We start from the raw sequence: 18,026 nt of genomic DNA, 5'->3' as shown, positions 1-18,026 counted from the left end.
GTTGTTGAATTGGGACAGGAAAAACACTGTAGTACACTTAAAACAGAGTTTGCACTTATACAAACTGCACTCGTGAGGAGTCGACTGTATATCATTACATTTCAAACCAATATCATGATTGAGCTGCATTATGTCAAAACTGCATGAAAAACTCTCTTGGGATTGAAGGAGATATTTTCAGGAAAGTATACATTTTTATAAATCAATAACATTAGTCAGACCATTTTCTCATCACCCTGAGAGACATTCCAAAACAAACCAGAAATTCTTATTTCTAATGACGTGAAAACATCAACCGACTTTGAACAGCAGATCTGCGATATTCCCATAATACATGCACTACTGTTTGTTAATATCCTCATTATTTAAATCAAACTTTATTTACATAGAGCATTTTACAAAAGTAAATCCATCATGTATCTATTTCTCTGAAACCCAGTGCATGAATGATTGTTTCTTTTCTAAGAGTTGTCCACAACCTGCCTTTTTATACCCATCTGCTAACAGAAGATATATTTCTCCTGATTTTCTTTGTTTTCATCCTGTTTTCTTTCTTTGTGGATGTTTTTTTACGTGTCGGAAGATTATTCTTGAATCTTTTACCACAGTGATTTACCCATGTGATTTCTCTCCTGTGTGAATCAGTTTATTCTCGTTTAGGTCCACCTTCTTATTGAAGCTTTTCCCACAGCTAAATAGTTTCTCTCCTGTCTGAGTCCATATATGGTCAGTTAGGTTAGTCTTCTGAGTGAAGCTTTCCCCGCAGTCATCACAGCTAAATTATATCTCCCCTGTGTGAGTCCGTATATACATATTCAGCTTCCCCTTATGATTTACGCTTTTCCCAGTCACCACAGATAAATGATTACTCTGCTGTGTGAATCCGTATATGTGCAGTTAAGTGCTCCTTGCGTATGAAGCCTTTACCGCATTCAACACAGCTAAATGGTTTCTCTCCTGTGTGAGTCAGTATATGCCTCCTTAGGTCCCCCTTCTGATTGAAGGACTTACAGCAAAAATTACAGCTAAATGGTTTCTCTCCTGTGTGAGTCAGTATATGTCTTCTTAGGTCTCCCTTGTGATTGAAGCTTTTCCCACAGTAACCACAGCTAAATGGTTTCTCTCCTGTGTGAATCCTCATGTGCATGGACAGATTTCCCTTTTGTTTGAAGGTCTTGCCACAAAAGGGGCAGGTGCAGGGTTTCCCACTGTGACAGAGTCGGACATGGGCCTTCAGTTTACAGGTGGAAATGTACTGTTTTTTGCAGAAGTGACATTCGCTGAGTCTCTTCTTGGCGAGAGTCACATGCCTCTGCAGGTCAGCTGTGAGAGGAAACATTTTGCCACAGTCACAGCAGCGATGAGTTTTTATAGATGTGGTGCTGGGTTTGGAACAGTGTTGCTCCATTGGTGGGTTTGGATCCAATGGTTGGCTTCTGTCAAGTCCTACTGGGTTGCTGCTTAAGGCTGAGCTGTGGCTGTAGACAATGTTTTGATTATCTGTAGGGTCACAGAGCATTTCATAACCCTTTAGGTGGGTCACAGTGCCAAAAGGTTTAGGATCCACTAGTTTAGAGTCACACTCTCTGTTCTCCACTGTTTGGGACAGAGTCAAGGACCAAAGTGGGTCTTCCTGATCACGTTCACTTTTCACACAGGAAGGAGTGAATTTGAACTCTATGATATCAGGCTCCAGCCCTTGAAGCTGCTCTTCCTCCTGACTGGTCCTGAGTTCCTCATTTCTCTCTTTAATCTGTGTGGGCTCTAGATCCTCTTGCCCCTGACTGTGGCTCCACTCCTGCTCACAGTGCTGCTGCTCAGAGGGAACCTCCTCTTCAGAGACAGCGAGAGAGAGCTTCAGGGAGTCTGGAGGGAAGGAGAGGAGGAGCAGAGGTTATCTATATACCACAAAATTAATATAGAACACTTGAATCATAAAGGTGAATTATAGACTTCTATGATCTATACAGCCGTTAGATGTGCCCGAGTGCAGAGAGCTAGGCTCAGCTTCTAGACCGAGATTGTATCTAGCAGTAGGCTATAACACGGCCAACCGTGCAACTTATTTAACAACCTGTGCATGTGCCGGTTTGGCGACGCTTTTAGGAGGGTATATCTGTCGTCGGTGGACGGTTCTGATAAGGAATGGGTCTTTTGCATCACAAAGTGGGTCACAGGAAATAATTAAATCCATATATTAGATGCTACAATCCCCGTACAAATCAAAACCAAACATGGATCGTATGTTGTTATCGCTTTACACACACACACACACCTGTCTGTCCTAGCTAATCAGCCTCGCAATACAGGCATCATGTTGCTGCAGTCAGGAAGTAGACCGAAGCATGTGCGAGCAAACATTGACATCCATGTTTGGTTTTGAATTGGAGGGGGAGTGGTAACAATTAGATTGAATTATTTCCTGGGCACCATTTGGTGATGCAAACTATGTATTATAAATCAGTCATTTTGACCCAGAATAATATTTCAAAGTCCAAAAGGTGGTTTATTAAATTCTTCCAATTTATCATGACTTTGTCAATCAACTTGATGGTTGCTGATAATGGGCCTCTGTACGCCAATGTAGATATTCCATTAAAAATCAGCTGTTTGCCAGCTACAATAGTCATTTACAACATTAACAATGTCTACACTGTATTTCTGATCAATTTGATGTTATTTTAAAATGGACCAAAAAAAGTGTTTTTCTTTCAAAAACATGGACATTTCTAAGTGACCCCAAACTTTTGAACAGTACTGTATGCGTGTGTATATTTACAGTACCAGTCAACATTTTGGACACACCTACTCAAGGGTCTTTGTTTATTTTTACAATTTTCTACATTGTAGAATAATAGAGAAGACATCAAAACTATGAAAACACACATATGGAATCATGTAGTAACCCCCCAAAAAATTGTTAAACAAATCAAAATATATTTTTTATAAGTAGCCACCCTTTGCCTTGATGACAGCTTTGCACTCTCTTGGCATTCTCTCAACCAGCTTCATGAGGTAGTCACCTGGAATGCATTTCAATTAACAGGTGTGCCTTGATAAAAGTTAAATAGTGGGATTTCTTTCCTTCTTAATGCGTTTGAGCAGTTTGAGTTGTGTTGTGACCAGGCAGGGCTGGTATACAGAAGATTGCCCTTTTTGGTAAAAGACCCTGTTTATATTATGGCAAGAACAGCGGAATTAAGCAAAGAGAATCGACAGTCCTTTGAGTCCAAATTTGAGATTTTTGGTTCCAACCGCCGCATCTTTGTGAGACGCAGAGTAGGTGAATGGATGATCTCCACATGTGTGGTTCCCACCGTGAAGCATGGAGGAGGTGTGATGGTTCTTTGCTGGTGACACTGTCTGATTTATTTAGAATTCAAGGCACACTTAACCAGCATGGCTACCACAGCATTCTGCAGCGTTACGCCATTCCATCTGGTTTGCGTTTAGTGGGACTATCATTTGTTTTTCAACAGGACAATGACCCAAAACACACCCCCGGGCAGTGTAAGGTCTATTTGACCAAGAAGGAGAGTGATGGAGTGGTGCATCAGATGACCTGGCCTCCACAATCACCTGACCTCAACCCAATTGAGATGGTTTGGGATGAATTGGACCGCAGAGTGAAGGAAAAGTTGCCAACAAGTGCTCAGCATATGTGAGAACTCCTTCAAGACTGTTGGAAAAGCATTCCTCATGAAACTGGTTGAGAAAATGCCAAGAGTGTGCACAGCTGTCATCAAGGCAAAGGGTGGCTACTTTGAAGAATCTCAAATATTTTTTTTTTGGTTACTACATGATTCCATGTGTATTATTTCACCGTTTTGATGTCATCAAATGTATTTATTTATTTATATAGCCCTTCTTACATCCGCTGATATATCAAAGTGCTGTACAGAAACCAGCCTAAAACCCCAAACAGCAAGCAATGCAGGTGTAGAAGCACGGTGGCTGTTCACTATTATCCTACAATGTAGAAAATTGTTAAAATAAAATAAAAACCCTGGAATGAGTAGGTGTCCACACTTATATATATACACACACAGTTTCTTCAGAAAGTATTCACACCCCTTGACTTTATCCACATTTTGTTGTGTTACAGCCAGAATTAAAAATGTATGAAATTGAGATTGTCACTGGCCTACACCTGAGTTAAATGCAGCCTAGAGTTTAAGAGCTACCATAGCAGCTACCACTTCCATTGTTTCACTTACAGCGTTGCTAAATAAATAAAACTCAACGTCTCTCTGGATCAATAGATTAATCACTTTTTGTCAATAAAACTTTAAATGGCAATTGTTTACAACAAATATTTATATTTATTTCAACATTGTGAAAACTAGATGATACTTTAATCAAATAATGGTAAATCAGCTTTTTAGTACTAATGTGGATTGCAGCTGCTTTAGCATTTTAGCAACTACTTAGCATGTTAGCTAACCCTTCCCCTAACCTAACTCCTAACCTTAACCCCTAGTGCTAGCTAACGTTAGCAAAAACACATTGGAACACCGTCTGGTGTTCAACCTTCCCAAGTTCTCTCACGTCACCCCGCTCCTCCGCTCTCTCCACTGGCTTCCAGTTGAAGCTCGCATCCGCTACAAGACCATGGTGCTTGCCTACGGAGCTGTGAGGGGAACGGCACCTCCGTACCTTCAGGCTCTGATCAGGCCCTACACCCAAACAAGGGCACTGCGTTCATCCACCTCTGGCCTGCTCGCCTCCCTACCTCTGAGGAAGTACAGTTCCCGCTCAGCCCAGTCAAAACTGTTCGCTGCTCTGGCACCCCAATGGTGGAACAAACTCCCTCACGACGCCAGGTCAGCGGAGTCAATCACCACCTTCCGGAGACACCTGAAACCCCACCTCTTTAAGGAATACCTAGGATAAAGTAATCCTCCTAACCCCACCCCTCCCCCTTAAAAGAGTTAGATGCACTATTGTAAAGTGGTTGTTCCACTGGATTTCATAAGGTGAATGCACCAATTTGTAAGTCGCTCTGGATAAGAGCGTCTGCTAAATGACTTAAATGTAAATGTAAATGTAAATTTCATAACATACAATATCATACGTTTAGCAAATTAGCAAAATATTGTACGTTTTGCAATTTCATATTGTAGGAATTGCAATTCAGAACATATTGTACGAATAGCAATTTGTAGCATATCATAGGAATTGTAAATTGTAACTTGTAACATACAGCATCATACGAAATGGATGCTGGAGATACACAACTGAATACACACCATTCAAAAGGTATACTACTTCCACAGTCTCGGATTTACATTCAGAAAACAGGAGGTTGGTGGCACCTTAATTGAGGAGGACGGGCTTATGGTAATGGCTGGGGCGGAATAGGTTGATTAGTTGGCCATAAAGGAAACATTTATCTTTTTGTTTTACAGAATATGCTAAAATTAGTCTTATCGTCAACTTTTCTTTCAGATAATAGTAATTAGTACATGTAAGAAATAAGTTGATATTTTGCTAATGTAGCAGGCGCACAAAGCAGGTTGGGGCTTCCAGGCAGCTGCTCGAGAGTAACGTGTTACAATGTTCTAAATTKTTTTTTTTGTCACGCTGCATACTTTCCCRTGCTCTTTTAATGGAGTAAGCATGGCTTTGACAACGATGGATTGTACAAACSTTGTGGAATACTCCACACATTTTTTACGGATTTACAAAAAACATGCATCTCCACTGGCACCGCATAWCTAAGATAAACTTCAGTGCTCGGGATAATGCGCACAAGAAGCCGGGTGAGAGGGAATACAGCTGGTAAGGGCAGATTGAGGAAAATACTGACAATAGAAGGTAACAAATCTAAAATACATCAACAACACAATCACTCACTTGACTGCAGAGTTCTAAATGTATTATACAATGTCGCAAATATGTCCAAAAAAGCCCCAGAGACTCCGAATGTGGTTGTTTGTAATTCAAGATCATTGATAAACAAAGTGGATGAATTTGAACTGCTTCTTCAATCAGTAAATGCAGACATTGGATGTGTCACTGAAACTTGGGCCCACGAAAATATCATAGATMAATCTCTTTTCATACAAGACTATCAGCTGTTCAGAAATGACAGGTCCAGAGAGGGGATGAGAGGACGGGGCGTGGCWATGTATGTGAATCACAGTATGCAGGCAAAGAGAAGAACTGACCTAGAGAAATAGGAATTTGAGTGTATGTGGCTTCAGCTCCGTCCTAAACGACTCTGCAGCTCAGTTTCAACTCTGGAAGTGGGAGTACTCTACCATCCACCATGGGCAAARGAGAAAATCCACAGTGTTCTGCTGAAGTGTTATCTCATAAACACTGTCGATGTGATCAGGATGTCCTCTCCCCAAATGGGTCTCATCCTGTGTGGAGACTTTAATCACCTGCCTATCAAGATGCTGACAAACTCCCATCCAGACATGAAACAAATGACAAGACCAGAGGGGACACCATCCTAGATCTGATCCTTACAAATATGAAGAATCACTGCAACTTGCTCCTCTCGGATCCAGTGATCACAAATGTCTGCTGTTCTCCCCAAACACAACATCAGGAGGGAGAAGCGAGGTGCAGCGGGAAAAAAGGATGTCTGGTAACACAGAACAGACAGGAGGCCTTGGCACGATGCCATATATGAGGTGGAGAGCATCGATGCAAAGGTGGAGARGTTCAACTCCTGCATTKAAACTGCACTTGATGTATGCATGCCAATAAGAAACACTGGWCAAGCCCTGGATGACTGAACGAATAAAGGCTGCCATCAGGAAAAGACACATTTTCAAAAGATGGGGAAAAACAATGAAATTGAGAAAATACAGAAACACAGCACAAATGCTTATCAAGGAAGCAAAGACAAACTACTACAAKATTGAAACACAGGACGTAAAGAAGTAAAACCCTAAGGAATGATGGGACTTCGTTAACAAAGGACTGGGATGAAAAACAACAGCAGGAGGGAGAAWACAGGTCGGGGGAATTGAAGACGATGACGTGGCTGATGTTTGTAATGTATTTATTTTTTGCTAAGGCGTGGACAAGCACCACCATCTTGGCATTATCCCCCTGTCCATGCCTACAAGGCAGGTTGAGCTGTGCAGCATTGGCCAGATTGAGAAAGCTCTGACCAGAGTCAGCTCACATAAAGCGTGTGGTCCTGATGGCATTCCAGCCTGGCTACTAAAAGAGCAGAAGATCTAGCCCCTGTCGTCACACACATAGTTAACACCTCCTATTGGCAGGGGACTATTCCTGCTGCCTGGAAGATTGCCAATGTATGTCCCATATCTAAAGTGTCAAACCCATGTACAATGAGTGACTGGAGGCTCATCTCTCTAACTTCATGCCTTGGAAAAATCTAGGAGAGACTCATCATAAAAAAACAACTYATGCCAACAGTTTTATAGGAGTGCATGAATCAGTATACCTACCTATCAAGTCTAGCACTACTACCGCCCTTGTGAAAGCCACACACTCCTGGCTGACAGCTACAGACTCCAGAAAACCAACAATGGTGAGGATGTAACTTGCTGATATGTCCAAAGCCTTTGATCAAGATGATCACGCAAAGCTCCTGTGTCCAAGGTTACTATCCTGGCTCCACATCTACACCACCGGAAGAAGGCAAAGGGTGGTGGCCTGCTGAATGACCTGCTCCCTCCAAAAGGTAACTCCGCCACCAGGCTCCTGAGAAACAGCCACGAACTGTCCTGTATAACTGTCCTGTATAACTGCCCGTACGAAKCGCCTGCGAAACGCCACTCTACCCACTGCTATCAGACTGTTTAATAACTATAGCTCTTAAATGGTTTTCCCAAAACTATGTTTTAAAAATCACATTAATATTTCAATTTCCATCATGAAAAATGTCCTGTTAATGTTTCAAGTGTTCAGTATTCTATTTGTCACGTATTATGTGTTATTGTATTTTAAATGAGTGTTTTGCAATTATTAGTAATGTAAATTCTGCATTTCTTCAGTTTTATCTGTGAGCAAGATTAAATAAACTCAAACTATGATTGTTGCTTTTTCCAATAAATTTCTTCTTGGGGTCAAAAATATGTTGGTAACTGTTTAGGGTAGGCAACCCTGTTCCTGGAGTGCCGCAGGATTTTGTTCCAACTAGCCACCACACCTGACCAACTGAACTAAATGATCAGTTCAATGGTTGCCTAAATTCAAAACATCTGGTCTTCCAGGTCGGTTAGATCAAAAACATGAAGTGCCTGCYGCACTCCAGGACCAGGGTTGCCTAGGGGTTAAAAATCTATGAAAATGTTTGATTCCTGTTAGCTTAAACAGTTAATTCGGTAGAACTATAGCTAGCTATCAGTGAATCTACATAGCTAAGTTACATACGAACCTTTTCTGCATAGTGTTATCTCCGGTGTAACCCGCAGAAGTCTCCGTAGCCGATCATTCTCCTCCTCGTACTCCACTACCGTTTTCTCAACTGCCCCGAAAATCTCCACAGCAGCCGCCATTAAACGCTCATTTAAAAATACACGCAACATTTGAAGTTGAGACATTTCGGTCGATTGAGAGTTCGGTAACCTATTCAGTTCAGTCAGTAGTGTGTCTTTGTTTACTCCAKCCAACGGTCGCGAGACTTGCGAAACAGACCAAGCCGTGGTTTGACAAGTCAATGATTGAGGGTAAAAATGATTCCTTGGTTGAATAAAATTCTCGAAATCTAGAGGTACAACCTAGATTCGAGTCAATGTTTTAAGCAGTTGAACATGTAATTACTTCAACCTCGTGAAAGTGACACGTTTTCATTTAGGTCAAAAACAACTTAATAMCGAAGGATTGCCTTTGATTTAAAGCTTGCGCATGCGCAGTTCGGCAAAATACGACCCGATGACGTAATTCTACGCATGACCTTAGCTTGCCATCGTCGCCAACAAATGTGATCGGGGATTTCTCTTAATGAAGACAGGCTAAAACTGGTTCTCTATGTACTGGTTTGTCTTAACAAAGTCGTCTCCAATCCTACTTCCGTGTTCTAGTCAAGGAATTTGATAACGTTCCTTTTTTCTAGTGGGTGGCGAGCCCCGAAATGTACAACAGCCCCGCCATCCGGATGGGAGGTTTACTACGCTACAAGGCAGCCTACAGACCAGTAGTAAAGGGAAACGATTACTTCATGTAGACAACCAGTGGTTATCATAAGTATAGGATGATCTGGGAGAATTAATTCTTCATCAGGAGTCGACTGTATGTCATTACTCTATACAAGATGGCAGCGAAGTAGTGTATGTCTTATCCCGRGTCTTATCCCATGTAAATAGCAGGTCTTTTTCTTATATCTTAATCTCTCTATCTACGAACTAAATATACTTTCCTGTAACCCACCTCACCCAATGTGGTACGGATCTGCTATTTTTATTCTTTATAACTGGAACTTCCATCAGGAGCTAACCAGCTAACCAGCTGCTAGTCTTTGTTAGCCACTGCTAGCGGTCCTCACCTTTTCCCCCGGCATCAGCCAGCCTTAGCTCGGACAATTACCTGCCAGTCTGCACAGCGCGATATCAACCCAGAGCATATCGGACTGCTTCTCTCTACCATATCACCGGATTCCTGCCGCTCTGGATCATTACACCGGATCATTACTCTGGATCATCGCAGCTAGCTAGCTGCAAACAAGTGGCTACTGTTAGCTAACGTCTCTGTCCCGAAGCAAGCACCAGCTAGCCTCGAGCTAGGCCCATATACCAGCTATTTCTAGGGCTACAATACCTCCTTTTCCAATTGGCCTGGACCCTTTATTGTCGACACGGAGCCCCGTCAATCCATCACGACTGGACTGCCGCCGTGATCGCCCAATGTGGTCTCAACAGGCTATTCTGTTATGAAATGCCGAAGAACCATCTACTAGCCCCGGCCCGCTAGCTTTTCTGAACGCTGTGTCCCCTGCTCGCCTAGCGTAGTAGTGACTACCGAACAGCACCCTGACTCACCTATTGCCTGTCTCTTATACACATCTAGATGTGTATAAGAGACAGGCTTTAGCTCGGACAATTACCTGCCAGTCTGCACAGCGCGATATCAACCCAGAGCATATCGGACTGCTTCTCTCTACCATATCACCGGATTCCTGCCGCTCTGGATCATTACACCGGATCATTACTCCGGATCATCACAGCTAGCTAGCTGCAAACGAGTGGCTACTGTTAGCTAACGCCTCTGTCCCGAAGCAAGCACCAGCTAGCCTTGAGCTAGCCTCGAGCTAGGCCCATATACCAGCTAATTCTAGGGCTACAATACCTCCTTTGCCAATTGGCCTGGACCCTTTATTGTCGACACAGAGTTCCGCCGATTCATCACGACTGGACTGCCGACGTGATCGCCCGATGTGGTCTCAACAGGCTATTCTGTTATGATATCGCCGAAGAACCATCTACTAGCCCCGGCCCGCTAGCTTTTCTGAACGCTGTGTCCCCTGCTCGCCTAGCGTAGTAGTGACTACCGAACAGCACCCTGACTCACCTATTGCTGCTCTTCTGACCCTATGATCACTCGGCTACACAGCTGATGCCCCTGGACTGTTTCAATAACATGGTACCTCATTTTGTTTACCTGCCGGTCCCAGCCTCGAACTCAGGTCCTGTACGTACCTAACTGACCCGCTCTGCCCATTCATCGCCATTTACCCGTTGTTGTCTTAGCTCTCCTGATCAACACCTGTGATTGCTTTATGCCTCTCCATAATGTCAATATGCCTTGTCTACTGCTGTCTTGGCTAGTTTTTATTGTTTTATTTCACTGTAGAGCCCTCAGTCCCACTCAAAATGCCTTAGATAGCTCTTTCGTCCCACACACATGCGGAGACCTCACCGAGGTTAACTGATGCCTCCAGAGATGAAACCTCTCTCATCGTCACCCAACACATAGGTTGTCTTTACATTATGCCTTGAATCTATTCTACCACGCCCAGAACTCTGTCCCCAACGCACTAGACGACCAGTTCTTATAGCCTTTAGCCGTACCCTTATCCTACTTCTCTGTTCCTCTGGTGATGTAGAGGTTAACCAAGGCCCTGTAGCCCCCAGTTCCACTCCTATTGCCCAGGCGCTATCATTTGTTGACTTCTGTAACCATAAAAGCCTTAGTTTCATGCATGTTTACATCAGACGCCTCCTCCCTAAGTTTAAAAAAAATGCTTTAGCACACTCCGCCAACCCTGATGTCCTAGCCGTGTCTGAATCCTGGCTTAAGAACGCCGCCAAAAATGCAGAAATTTCCATCCCCAACTACAACATTTTCCGCCAAGATAGAACTGCCAAAGGGGGTGGAGTTAGCCTACAGAGTTCTGTCATGCTATCCAGGTCTGTGCCCAAACAGTTCGAGCTTCTACTTTTAAAAATCCACCTTTCCAGAAATAAGTCTCTCACTGTTGCCGCTTGTTATAGACCCCCTTCAGCCCCCAGCGGTGCCCTGGACACCATATGTGAATTAATCGCCCCCCATTTATCTTCAGAGTTTGTACTGTTAGGCGACCTAAACTGGGATATGCTTAACACCCCGGCCGTCCTACAATCTAAGCTAGATGCCCTCACTCTCACACAAATTATCATGGAACCTACTAGGTACAACCCTAAATCCGTAAACATGGGCACCCTCATAGATATCATCCTGACCAACCTGCCCTCTAAATACACCTCTGCTGTTTTCAACCAGGATCTCAGCGATCACTGCCTCATTGCCTGCGTCCGTAATGGGTCCGCTGTCAAACGACCACCCCTCATCACTGTCAAACGCTCCCAAAAACACTTCAGCGAGCAGGCCTTTCTAATCGACCTTGTCCGGGTATCCTGGAAGGATATTGACCTCATTCCGTCAGTAGAGGATGCCTGGTTATTCTTTAAAAGTGCCTTCCTCACCATCTTAAATAAGCATGCCCCATTCAAAAAATGTAGAACTAAGAACAGATATAGCCCTTGGTTCACTCCAGACCTGACTGCCCTTGACCAGCACAACATCCTGTGGTGCACTGCATTAGCATCGAATACCCCCCGCGATATGCAACTTTTCAGGGAAGTTAGGAACCAATATACACAGGCAGTTAGGAAAGCAAAGGCTAGCTTTTTCAAAGAGAAATTTGCATCCTGTAGCACAAACTCTAAAAAGTTCTGGGACACTGTAAAGTCCATGGAGAATAAGAGCACCTCCTCCCAGCTGCCCACTGCACTGAGGCTAGGAAACACTGTCACCACCGATAAATCCACAATAATTGAGAATTTCAATAAGCATTTTTCTACGTCTGGCCATGCTTTCCACCTGGCTACCCCTACCCCGGTCAACAGCTCTGTACCCCCCACAGCAACTTGCCCAAGCCTCCCCCATTTCTCCTTCACCCAAATCCAGATAGCTGATGTTCTGAAAGAGCTGCAAAATCTGGAACCTTACAAATCAGCTGGGCTAGACAATCTGGACCTGCTCTTTCTAAAATTATCCACCGCAATTGTGGCAACCCCTATTACTAGTCTGTTCAACCTCTCTTTCGTATCGTCTGAGATCCCCAAAGATTGGAAAGCTGCCACGGTCATCCCCCTCTTCAAAGGGGGAGACACTCTAGACTCAAACTGTTCCAGACCTATATCTATCCTACCCTGCCTTCCCAAGGTCTTTGAAAGCCAAGTTAACAAACAGATCACCAACCATTTCGAATCCCACCGTACTTTCTCRGCTATGCAATCTGGTTTCCGAGCTGGTCATGGGTYCASCTCAGCCACGCTCAAGATCCTTAACGATATCACAGCCAATGATAAAAGACATTACTGTGCAGCCGTATTCATCGACCTGGCCAAGGCTTTCGACTCTGTCAATCACCGCATTCTTATCGGCAGACTCAACAGCCTTGGTTTCTCAAATGACTGCCTTGCCTGGTTCACCAACTACTTCTCAGACAGAGTTCAGTGTTTCAAATCGGAGGGCCTGTTGTCCAGACTTCTGGCAGTCTCTATGGGACTGCCACATGGTTCAATTCTTGGGCCGACTCTCTTCTCTGTATACATCAATGATGTCGCTCTTGCTGCTGGTGATTCTCTGATCCACCTCTACGCAGACGACACCATTCTGTATACTTCTGGCCCTTCTTTGTACACTGTTAACAAACCTCCAGACGAGCTTCAATGCCATCCAACTCTCCTTCCGTGGCCTCCAACTGCTCTTAAATGCTAGTAAAACTAAATGCTCTTCAACCGATCGCTGCCCGCACCTGCCCGCCTGATTAGCAATCACTACTCTGGACGGTTCATATTTAGTACTGTGCACCTTCCATAGTCCATTCTGGACTTTGGGACTGAAGCAACCTCTTGTGACATGTCTTGTGGGGTATGCATGGGTGTCCAAGCTGTGCGCCAGCAGTTCAAACAGACACCACGGTGCATTCAACATGTCAATACCTCTCATAAATACAAGCAGTGATGAAGTCAATCTCTCCTCCACTTTGAGCCAGGAGAGATTGACATGCATATTATTAACATTAGCGTTCTGTGTACATCCAGGGCCAGCCGTGCTGCCCTGTTCTGAACCAATTGCAATTTTCCTAAGTCCTTTTTTGTGGCACCTGACCACACGACTGAACAGTAGTCCAGGTGTGACAAAACTAGGGTAGGTAGGACCTGCCTTGTTGACAGTGCTGTCAAGAAGGTAGAGCAGCGCTTTGTCATGGACATACTTCTCCACATCTTAGCTACTGTTGTATCAATAAGTTTTGACCATGACAGTTTACAATCCAGGGTAACTCCAAGCAGTTTAGTCACCTCAACTTGCTCAATTTCCAGATTATTTATTACAAGATTTAGTTGAGGTTTAGGGTTTAGTGAATGATTTGTCCCAAATACAATGCTTTTAGTTTTAGAAATATTTAGGACAAACTTATTCCTTGCCACCCACTCTGAAACTAACTGCAACTCTTTGTTAAACGTTGCAGTCATTTCAGTCGCTGTAGTAGCTGACATGTATAGTGTTGAGTCATCTGRATACATTGACACTCTGGCTTTCCTCAAAGCCAGTGGAAATTCATTAGTAAAGATTGAAAAAGTAAAGGGCCTAGACAGCTGKCTTAGGGATTTCCTGATTCTACCTGGATTATGTTGGAGAGGCTTCCATTAAAAGAACACCCTCTGTGTTCTGTTTGACAGGTAACGCTTTATCCACAATATAGCAGGTGGTGTAAAGCCATAACYCATAAGTTTTGCCAGCAGCAGACTATGATCGATAATGTCAAAGGCCGCACTGAAGTCTAACAAAACAGCCCCCACAATCTTTTTGTCATCAATTTCTCTCAGCCAATCATCAGTCATTTGTGTATGTGCTGTGCTTGTTGAATGTCCTTCTCTATAAGCATGTTGAAAGTTTGCTGTCAATTTGTTTACTGTAAAATAGCATTGTATCTGGTCAAGCACAATTTKTTTCCAGAAGTTTACTAAGGGTTGGTAACAGGTTGATTGGTAGGCTATTTGATCCAGGAAAGGGGCTTTTACTAGTCTTAGGTYGCGGAATGACTTTTGCTTCCCCCCAAGCCTGAGGGCACACACTTTCTAGTTGGCTTAAATTGAAGATGTGGCAATATCGTCCGCTATTATCCTCAGTAATTTTCCATCCAAGTTGTCAGACCCCGGTGGCTTGTCATTGTTGATAGACAACAATAATTTTTTCACCCCTTCCACACTAACTTTATGGAATGTAAAATTACAATGCTTGTCTTTTATAATTTATTCAGTTATACTTGGATGTGTAGTGTCAGCATTTGTTGCTGGCATGTTATGCTTAAATTTGCTAATCTTGCCAATGAAAAAATCATTAAAGTAGTTGGCAATATCAGTTGGTTTTGTGATGAATGAATTTTGACCAGAATTTCATTTAACTTCTTATGGCTGCAGGGACAGTATTGAGTAGCTTGGATGAAAGGTGCACAGAGGTGCCCATAGTAAACTGCCTGCTCCTCAGTCCGAGTTGCTAATATATGCATATTATTATTAGTATTGGATAGAAAACACTCTGAAGTTTCTAAAACTGTTTGAATGATGTCTGTGAGTATAACAGAACTCATATGGCAGGCAAAAACCTGAGAAAAAATCCAAACAGGAAGAGCGAATTCTGAGGTGGGTCGATTTTCACCAAGCCACTATTGAATAGACAGTGGGATATGGATGAGTTTGCACTTCCTACGGCTTCCACTAGATGTCAACAGTCTGTAGAACCTTGTCTGATGCCTCTATGTGAAGTGGAGCCGAAGGAGACAGGAATTAGTCAGGTCTATCATGACCTGACATGCTCTGACCATGCGCGTTCACATGAGAGGGGGGAGCTCTGTTCCATCGCACATCTGAAGTCAATGTAATTCTCCGGTTGGAACGTTACTGAAGATTTATGTTAAAAACATTCTAAAGATTGATTCAATACATCATTTGACATGTTTCTACTGACTGTTACGGAACTTTTTGACTTTTCGTCTGCTTTAGTGAACGCGCTTCCTGACTTTGGATTTGTTTACCAAACACGCTAACAAAAATAGCTATTTGGACATAATGATGGACATTACCGAACAAAACAAACATTCCTTGTGGAAGTGGGAGTCCTGGGAGTGCATTCCGACGAAGATCAGCAAAGGTAAGTGAAGATTTATAATGCTTTTTATGAGTTTTGTTGACTGCACAATTTGGCGGGTAACTGTATGGCTTCCTTTTGTGGCTGAACGCTGTTCTCAGATTATTGAATATTGTGCTTTTGCCGTAAAGCTTTTTGAAATCTGACACAGCGGTTGCATTAAGAACAAGTGTATCTTTAATTCTATGGAAAACATGTATCTTTCATCAKAGTTTATGATGAGTATTTATGTTATTTGACATGGTTCTCTGCAATTTTCCGGATATTTTGGAGCCATTTCTGAACATGGCGCCAATGTAAACAGGTTTTTGGATATAAATATGAACTTTATCGAACAAAACATATATGTATTGTGTAACATGAAGTCCTATGAGTGTCATCTGATGAAGATCATCAAAGGTTAGTGATTCATTTTATCTCTATTTCTGCTGTTTGTGACTCCTGTCTTTGGCAGGGAAAATGACTGTGTTTTTCTGTGATTTTGCGGTGACCTAACATAATCGTTTGGTGTGCTTTCGCTGTAAACCCTATTTGAAATCGGACACTTTGATGGGATTAACAACAAGGTACCTTTACCTTTAAAATGGTATAAGATACATGTATGTTTGGGGAATTTGAATTATGAGATTTCTGTTTGAATTTGGCGCCCTGCACTTTCACTGGCTGTTGTCATATCATCCCGTTAACGGGATTGCAGCCATAAGAAGTTTTAAGGTGCTCCAAAGCTTTTTACTATCATTCTTTATTTCATTTATCTTGGTTTCATAGGATTTTTTTCCTTCTGTTTATTCAGTTTAGTCACATGATTTCTCAATTTGCAATACATTTTCCAATCGGTTGTGCAGCCAGACATATTTGCCATTCCTTTTGCCTCATCCCTCTCAACCATAAAAATGTTCAATTCCACATCAATCCATGGGGATTTAACAGTTTTTACAGTCATTTTATTAATGGGTGCATGCTTATTAGCAACTGGAATAAGCAATTTCATAAATGTGTCAAGTGTAGTGTCTGTTTGCTCCTCATTAAACACCACGGACCAAAAGATATTCAACAGCATCACTACAAAACGTATTGTATGACCTCTTATACATTATATTAGGCCCAGCCTTTGGAACTTTGGTTTTCCTAGATGTCGCTACTATATTATGATCACTACATCCGAGGGATCTGGATACTGCTTTCAAGCACATTTCTGCAGCATTAGTAAAGATGTGATCAATGCATATTGATGATTTCATTCCTGTGCTGTTTGTTTACTGACATATTCAATATCTCCCTAGCCCAGTCTGCCGTCCCCACTTGCTTCAAGATGTCCACCATTGTTCCTGTACCCAAGAAAGCAAAGGTAACTGATCTAAATGACTATCACCCCGTAGCACTCACTTCTGTCATCATGAAGTGCTTTGAGAGGCTAGTTAAGGATCATATCACCTCCACCTTACCTGATACCCTAGACCCACATCAATGTGTATACCGCCCCAATAGATCCACAGATGATGCAATAGCCCTATCCCATCTGGACAAGAGGAATACCTATGTAAGAATGCTGTTCATTGACTAGAGCTCAGCCTTCAACACCATAGTACCCTCCAAGCTCATCATTATGCTTGGGGCCCTGGGTCTGAACCCCGCCCTGTGCAACTGGGTGCTGGACTTCCTGATGGGCTGCCCCCAGGTGGTGAAGGTAGGAAACAACACCACTTCGCTGATCCTCAACACTGGGGCCCCACAAGGGTGCGTGCTCATCCCCCTCCTGTTCACCCATGACTGTGTGGCCACGCACGCCTCCAACTCAATCATCAAGTTTGTAGATTACACAACAGTAGTAGGCCTGATCACCAACAATGACGACACAGATTACAGGGAGGAGGTGAGGGGCCTGGCGGAGTGGTGCCAGGAAAATAACCTCAACAAAACGAAGGAGCTTTTCGTGGATTTCAAATCAAAGTTTATTTGTCACGTGCGCTGAATACAACAGGTGTAGACCTTACAGTGAAATGCTTACTTACAGGCTCTAACCAATAGTGCAAAAAAGGTATTAGGTGAACAATAGGTAGGTAAAGAAATAAAATAACAGTAAAAAAGACAGGCTATATACAGTAGCGAGGCTATAGAAGTAGTGAGGCTACATACAGACACCGTTTAGTCAGGCTGATTGAGGTAGTATGTACATGTAGATATGGTTAAAGTGACTATGCATATATGATGAACAGAGAGTAGCAGTAGCGTAAAATAGGGTTTGGCAAGTGGTGGGTGGGACACAATGCAGATAGCCCGGTTAGCCAATGTGCGGGAGCACTGGTTGGTCGGCCCAATTGAGGTAGTATGTACATGAATGTATAGTTAAAGTGACTATGCATATATGATAAACAGAGAGTAGCAGCAGCGTAAAAAGAGGGTTT

General features: G+C 43.0%; 1 protein-coding gene across 1 annotated transcript; it reads right to left on the bottom strand.

The window, feature by feature from the left end:
- Positions 1-360: 360 nt before the first annotated feature.
- LOC112080563 (zinc finger protein OZF-like) lies at positions 361-8,623 on the bottom strand. The gene is made up of 2 exons (XM_024146361.2): positions 8,366-8,623; positions 361-1,866 (listed from the first exon to the last, which is right to left on the bottom strand). The coding sequence occupies exons 1-2, from the start codon at positions 8,529-8,531 to the stop codon at positions 866-868; spliced, it is 1,167 nt and encodes a 388-aa protein (XP_024002129.1). The 5' UTR covers positions 8,532-8,623; the 3' UTR covers positions 361-865.
- Positions 8,624-18,026: the final 9,403 nt, after the last annotated feature.

Source organism: Salvelinus sp. IW2-2015, unplaced genomic scaffold (assembly GCF_002910315.2).
Source record: "Salvelinus sp. IW2-2015 unplaced genomic scaffold, ASM291031v2 Un_scaffold16374, whole genome shotgun sequence".
Lineage (NCBI taxonomy): Eukaryota > Metazoa > Chordata > Actinopteri > Salmoniformes > Salmonidae > Salvelinus > Salvelinus sp. IW2-2015.
Note: the sequence above shows the minus strand (reverse complement) of the source record. Positions and strands in the feature narration are given on the sequence as shown.

Coding starts and splice junctions, on each gene's coding strand:
- LOC112080563 (XM_024146361.2), bottom strand. CDS start 8,531: ATGTCTCAACTTCAAATGTTGCGTGTATTTTTAAATGAGCGTTTAATG. Junction 1,867..8,365: donor GATAACACTATGCAGAAAAG/GTTCGTATGTAA, acceptor CCTTCCCTCCAG/ACTCCCTGAAGCTCTCTCTC.